This window comes from Enhydra lutris, unplaced genomic scaffold (genome assembly GCF_002288905.1).
Source record: "Enhydra lutris kenyoni isolate GAN:26980312 unplaced genomic scaffold, ASM228890v2 scaffoldscaffold122, whole genome shotgun sequence".
In the NCBI taxonomy this organism is placed as follows: domain Eukaryota; kingdom Metazoa; phylum Chordata; class Mammalia; order Carnivora; family Mustelidae; genus Enhydra; species Enhydra lutris.
This window is the reverse complement of record NW_019154206.1, coordinates 282002-289154: the sequence shown is the minus strand read 5'-3', so window position 1 is coordinate 289154 and position 7153 is coordinate 282002. Positions and strand designations below refer to the sequence as shown.

The following is a 7153-nucleotide window of genomic DNA, read 5'->3' as shown; positions in this document are numbered from 1 at the left end:
GCTAAGATACAGAAGCAACCCAAGTGCCCACTGATAGATGAATGACTAAGATGTGGTATGTATGGGGGCGCCTGGGTGGCCCAGTGAGTTAAGCCTCTGCTTTCGGCTCAGGTCATGATCTCAGGGTCCTGGGATCGAGCCCTGTGTCGGGCTCTCTGCTCGGCGGAGAGCCTGCTTCTCCCTCTGTCTCTGCCTGCCTCTCTGCCTACTTGTGATATCTGTCAGATAAATAAATAAAATCTTTAAAAAAAAAAAAAAAAGATGTGGTATGTATGTACAATGGGATGTTACTCGGCCGTAAAAAAGAATGAAATTTTTGCCATTTGTGACAACATGGATGGATCTAGAGGGTATTGTGTTAAGTGAAATAAGTCAAGCAGAGAAAGACAAATACCATATGATTTCACTTATATGGGGAATCTAAAAAACAAATGAAAAAACAAAAAGTAGAAACAAATCCATAAATACAGAGATCAAACTGATGGTTGTTGGAAGGGAGGGGTGGGGAGGTGGGTAAAATGGGTGAAGGGGATTGGGAGGTACACGCTTCTAGTTATGAAATGAATAAATCACAGGGATTAAAGGTACATTGCAGGGAGTGTAATTAGTGGTATTATAGTAGTGTTACCTGATGACAGATGGTAGCTACACTGTTCTGAACTTAGCTTAACATATAGACTTGTCAAATCACTATGTCCTACACCTGAAACTAATGTGACATTGTGTGTCAAATATATGCCAATAACAAAATAAGCTGGGAAAATTTAATTAAAAAATAAAAATATGGATCCACAGACCTGGCCTGTCATTATTTTTTATTCCTCTTCCAGGTATAGCTTTACATACTTAAGTCTGTCTTTTTCATTGTTTACTTTTCAGCCTGAGACATGAGATTGAAAATGACAGAATATTTCTGAGGAAGAACCAACCTGTGACGTGGAAATGGAAGGATTTACAAGAGAGGGTCCCCATCTTTCCATTCTAGGTGATAATTGGGACTGTAAGAACCGGGAGGGTTATTTGAGGCAATCAGCTTTAACTCAGGAGAAAGCAGGGGCTCAGGAAGCAATTTGTGAATATTCTGGACTTGGAGAGCATTTGAGTGCAAGCTCAGACCTTCTGCCATCTAAAAGAGTACCTATAAATGGTTTTCATATATGTGATTCAGATGTTAAAAGTTTGGATTGTGACCCAGCTTTACAGAGTTGTCAGAAAAATTATGTAGCTAAGCGAAATAGTGACAGTGACACATGTGGAAAAGCCTTCAACCACTCTGTGGAAGTTTTTCAACTTGGAAGAGATCAAACGAGAGAGAAACCTTATAAATACCCTGAAAGTGGTAAATCTTTCAACCATTTTACCCCTCTTGGTGAACAAAAAATAGCGAAAAGAGGGAAGACACTGTATGAAGGTAAGGACTTTGGGGACATCTTTTCCCTGAGTTCATCTCTTAATGAAAACAGGAGGAATCACCTTGGAGAGAAACTGTATAAATGCACTGAATGCGGCAAATGCTTCAAACGGAACTCTTCTCTTGTTTTGCATCACCGAACTCACACTGGAGAGAAACCTTATACCTGTAATGAATGTGGAAAATCATTTTCCAAGAACTACAACCTGATTGTGCATCAAAGAATCCATACAGGAGAGAAGCCCTATAAATGCAATAAATGTGGGAAAGCCTTCAGTGATGGGTCAGCTCTCACACAACACCAGAGAATTCACACTGGTGAGAAACCTTATGAATGTCTAGAATGTGGGAAAACCTTCAACCGAAATTCATCTCTGATTTTGCATCAAAGAACTCATACAGGAGAAAAACCATATAGGTGTAATGAGTGTGGAAAACCTTTCACTGACATCTCCCATCTCACTGTGCATCTCAGAATCCACACTGGGGAGAAGCCCTATGAATGTAGCAAATGTGGAAAGGCTTTCCGGGATGGCTCATACCTTACCCAGCATGAGAGGACTCACACTGGAGAGAAACCCTTTGAATGTGTGGAGTGCGGGAAGTCCTTCAACCGAAACTCTCACCTCATTGTACATCAAAAAATCCACTCTGGGGAGAAACCCTACGAATGTAAAGAGTGTGGGAAAACGTTCATTGAGAGTGCTTACCTCATTCGGCACCAGAGGATTCATACTGGTGAGAAGCCCTATGGCTGTAACCAGTGTCAGAAACTTTTCAGAAACATTGCTGGCCTCATCCGACACCAGAGGACTCATACTGGTGAGAAGCCCTATGAGTGTAATCAGTGTGGCAAAGCTTTCAGGGATAGCTCCTGTCTGACCAAGCACCAGAGAATTCACACAAAGGAGACCCCATACCAGTGTCCTGAATGTGGAAAGTCCTTCAAGCAGAACTCTCATCTGGCAGTACATCAGAGACTCCACAGCAGGGAGGGCTCCAGCCAGTGTCCTCAGTGTGGGAAAACATTCAGAAGGAGCTCTTCCCTCATCCGACATCAAAGAACACACTCTGGAGAGCACCCCATGGAAATATGATGAATCTGGGCCACATTCGTCTCCTGCCTTGGTCTCAGAAAGCTGAATGAAGGAGGAATGTCTTCAGGGGTGGAGCAGGAGTCTTTGAGCTACGCAGTGAATTGCTGAATGTGAGGCTTTCCTTCGCCATACTGTTAAATCTGTACAGTAAGCAACTCCTGGGGAAAACAGGATGGTAATAAGTGTAGAAAAGCCTTCAGGAATGATGTAGCCAATACCAAATGTAATAGCACACACACTGGAATAAAATCTGTGAATGTCAGCAAGATACTTCCTGGAGATGCGTCAGAGTGCTTAAACAGTAGAGAGGCTGTGAATGCATTCAGTAAGTAATTGGTCTGTGGAACCCGTTAATAAGGAATGTCAGCCTTGTACATAAGCAAACTCTTAGTAGGATCCAGTATAATCAGTGAGAAAAGCTTTTGGCAGCTCTTACCATCTACTCTGTGTCAGCGAAGACATCCTGGTGATAGACTGCACACAATTCTCTACCCCGTGGCAACCACAGAACTGTAGTTAGATTTTGCTGTTTGTATGTCTGCCTATGCCACAATCCTCTCAGACACGGAGGATTTGTTTCAGAAGGGGTGACTGGTGGAGGTTGTTGCTTGTGAGTCAACAATGAAATTGTCCCTATGAGGACTGAAGCTGGTTTGTACCAAGATGGAAAGGGCTGCTGTTGAGAAATGTGATGTGTTACTTTAGTTGTGGAAATAAAAATATAATGAGTTACTATGTTTTTGTTACCACCTCCCTCCATTGTTCATCCAGGACGTTTCTACTTTGTTCTATGCAGTCATGCTGAACCGTAATTATGAAGGTTTTGTTATCATGCTGAAAATACTTACAATATGGTAGGCAAGAACAACAGTAAAAGAGGCATAAAATAGAAGACTTGCTGTTATTACCGCCATGTAAAGGTATGTGCACATGTGGATGTAGACTGGACGTTGGTCATGGAGAAATAAATGTGGTTTTCTTGGGGCCTACAATCATGTATGATTTTTTTTCTCTGTTATAAGCCATACTTTGTTGCTATAATAATTTTTTTTTTAAGATTTTATTTATTTGACAGATAGAGATCACAAGTAGGCAGAGAAGCAGGCAGAGAGAGAGGAGGAAGCAGGCTCCCCACGGAGCAGACAGCCCAATGTAGGGCTCAATCCCAGGACCCTGAGATCACGACCCGAGCCGAAGGCAGAGGCTTAACCCACTGAGCCACCCAGGCGCCCCAGCTATAATAATTTGATAAGGAGTACAAAGAGGGAGCCAGAGGAAGGGAAATTTTGGGTTTCATTCTATCTTTTGTTACCAGAAGGGTCACAGGGCCACTGTAAGCACAGATGGGGAACATCTGGGAAGAAGTTTTCTCTCATGAGAGAGCATCCCGTGGTTCGGGGCTTAGGAAAACTTCCTTCTTCGAGACTTGGAGGTCATTGTAAGGAGAGGATGGGTCTCAGAAAATGAGAAGAAGGAGGCCAGGGAGAGGTGTAGGATGATCTGGGGATGTCCCACCTGTGGAAATACAGTGCTGGCCACAGCTGGTTGGCATAGCCTCAGAGCCCTGTGGGTGGCTCCCCTTGAGAGCCACGGAATAAAGACTGTGAGATAATAAATGAGATAATAAGTTTGTGTTGTTTTAAGCTGCTAAGTTTGTGGTAATTTGTTATGGCAGCGATGGAAAACTAACACAAGCATTATAGGAAATTTTCACTAGCCCTTTTTCTTTCTTCTTTTGCTCTTTTCGCTTGCTTCTTCCTGAAACTCCAGCAGGGCCACTGCCAATTTACATTTCCCTTCCGTACTAGTTAAGAAAAGGAGCTCCTTGGGGCAGTATAGAAGGAAATCTCTTCATTTGCTTTGGAGATACTGCAGCTGGGTACGTAGGGCTAACAGCTGAAATTGTGAGGTTGATGGACTGTGAGGAGTCTCGTGCGTTGCCCCTTAAAAGCCCTGCCCAACTCATGGCCAGTACATGGCCAAAACAATAGTTTATTGTTTTATTGGCTTTTGTTTCTAACAGATTCTATTTGAGAGAAAGCACAAGCCGGGGGAGAGGGAGAAACAGGATCCCTGCTCAGATATGGGGCTCAATCCCAGGCCCTGGGATGACAGCCAAAGGCAGATGCTGAGCTGACCGGACTACCCAGACACCCCCAATATGACTAGTTTTAACCATATGTGCAGACCCAATTTCGTCTTCATCCTCGCACAGGCTGGGTTGCAATTCTTCAATACAACAATCAGGAACACCTGTTGGAAGGCTACATGATGGAATCCAGATCTTGCAATGTGGAGATGATCCTGGGTTATCTGGTGGTGGCAGTGTCATCACAGGGGCCCTTATAGTGTCAGAGTCAGAGGAGGGGTGATGATGGAACCAGAAGTTGGAGCTGAGGAGCAGCCTGGTGGCTTGGTTGGTTGGATGTCCAACTCTTGATTTTGGCTCAGGTTATGATCTCGGGATACTGAAATTGAGCCCTGCATCGGGCTCTGAGCCCAGTGAAGAATCTGCTTGTCCTTCTGCTCTCCCTGCTGTGCTCACTCTCAAATAAATAAGTAAAATCTTTAAAAAGAGTACCAGAGCTGAGATCAAGTCATATACTTAACCAGCTGAGCCACCCAGGTACCCCATGGCCTGGCAGTGTTTTAATTGATGCCTCTGTCACCTCCCGGGCCTCTTCTCTGATATCGCGCTTAGTTAGTCTGTTCTAGTCTCAGTGGCCTCCCTCATAATCCTCAAATGCCAGGCGTGTTATCTCAGGGCCTCTGCAATCAGTGTTTCACTTTGTGGGGATCCTCTTCCCCCAATACCTTTGGGATCACTTCGTTTCCTGCAGTTCATTACTCAGACATCGCCTTTTCAGTGAGCCCTTTACTGACTTTTCTATTTAAGAGAGACTGCCCCTGCCCAACACACACTCCCCCGTTCTCCTTCCCTGCTTCATGTATCTTCAAGGCACTGACTGCCAACTGATTGATACATGATTCATTGTACTTGTTTATCTTTCCTGTTGGCCTGTAAAGATCTTGGTTTGGTTTCTGCTGTATCCCTGGCCCTTAGAATACTGTAGCACATCCACATGAATGTTTGTTGAACTAAGTTAGATGGAGGTGGCCAGCACTAGTGAACAGTGGACAGCCATATCTTGGGTGCGTATCTTTGTTTTCTGTTTCTTTTCTTTTCTTTTCTTTTTTTTTTTTTTTTTGTTGTTGTTTTCTGTTTCTAAAGTAATTATTCCTCACTGAAAAAGAAATATTCAGGATGTACAGAAAAATATGAGATTAAGAAATTGCATCCAGCATCTCCCTTGTTACCAGCAATCATTATTAATATCTTGGAATATGCCTTCCAGTTCATTCAAATCAGCAAACATTTGGTGAGTATCTCCTTTTGGCACATTGATCCCCTGTGGAAGACAACAGACAACGTGTCCAGCCCTGTGGAGCTGTCCAGCTAGAGAACAAGTTGGGCATTTATCAGACAATCATGAAAACATAATGTGAGTTGTAAGAGGAGGAGAAGTTAACAAAGGGGTAAGGAGGGAAGACTGCCTCACACAGAGAGTAGTATGTACTGATGCAGCAGGGATTGTGGGGGCATCAGAGCAGGCAGGATGAGGCAGGCAAGAGGCGTGTTAGACCTGATTATGTTAAGTGAACACTCAGAAGGGTGACCAAAGAAGCAGTCGATCATGGGAAGAACAGAAAGGAGTTAGGTGAAGAAATGGCTTAGGAGGGAGGTGGGAAGCCAGGGTGGGTAATGTTATGGACCAAGAGAGAACAGGATTTAGGGAGGAGAGACTCCCTCCACCTGTTAAATACCAGGGAGGGGCAACAAAGCCATTGGGATCCCTTCATGGGAAACAATTGGGGAGATTGCTTCACTGGAGAAAAGGTGGGTGTGGGTTGCAAGGCTGCATATTTGCCAAATAAAAAGTCCACATTTACAAGGACAACACTTGAGACCCCAAACGATAAACAGGTTGAGAGTGTATAACCAAGTCCCAGGAGAAAGAAATAGCAAAGACATAAGTATACAGGCTTCTAAGCTTATAGTGACCAAAGCAGTTCAGCGGAATCAGTGGTCATTTTTGATAAAATAGATTAAACAATTTTCAAGTTAAAGAAAAGATCACCTGGGTGGCTCTGTCAGTTAGGTGTCCGCCTTTAGCTCAGGTCATGATCCCTAGGGTCCTGGAATCGAGCTCTGCTCGTGGGGAGTCTATTCTTCTCTCTCCTCCCAGCCCCTGACAGCCACTAATCTACTCTCTCTCTCCACAGATTAGACTTCTTTTGACATTTCATATAAATGGGATCGTAAAATATGTAGTCCTCTTTGAGTTATGTCATTTAGCATTATGTTGTCAGAGTTCATGATGTAGCATGTGTCAGTGCTTCATTCCTTATATGACTGAAGAATAATCCATTGTGTGGCTATATCACCTTTCATTCATTCGTCTGTGGACATGGTTTCCACTTTTTGGCTATTATGAATAATGCTACTATGACCCTTCATGTCCAAGTTTTTGTGTCAATTTATGCTTTCAACACTCTTGAGCAGATAACTGGAGTGGAACTTCTGGGTTCACATAAGTCTCTGGTTAAGCTTTTGAAGGATTGCCAAACTTGTTCATAATTGTAC

The 7153-nt window shown here is 43.5% G+C and overlaps 1 protein-coding gene across 1 annotated transcript; it reads left to right on the top strand.

The window, feature by feature from the left end:
* The first annotated feature begins 887 nt into the window (after positions 1-887).
* Positions 888-3500, top strand: LOC111139865 (zinc finger protein 329). The gene is given in 2 exon segments (XM_022492287.1): positions 888-904; positions 906-3500. Coding segments are annotated over 2 exon segments (1620 nt in total). The 3' UTR covers positions 2509-3500.
* The last annotated feature ends 3653 nt before the right edge of the window (positions 3501-7153 follow it).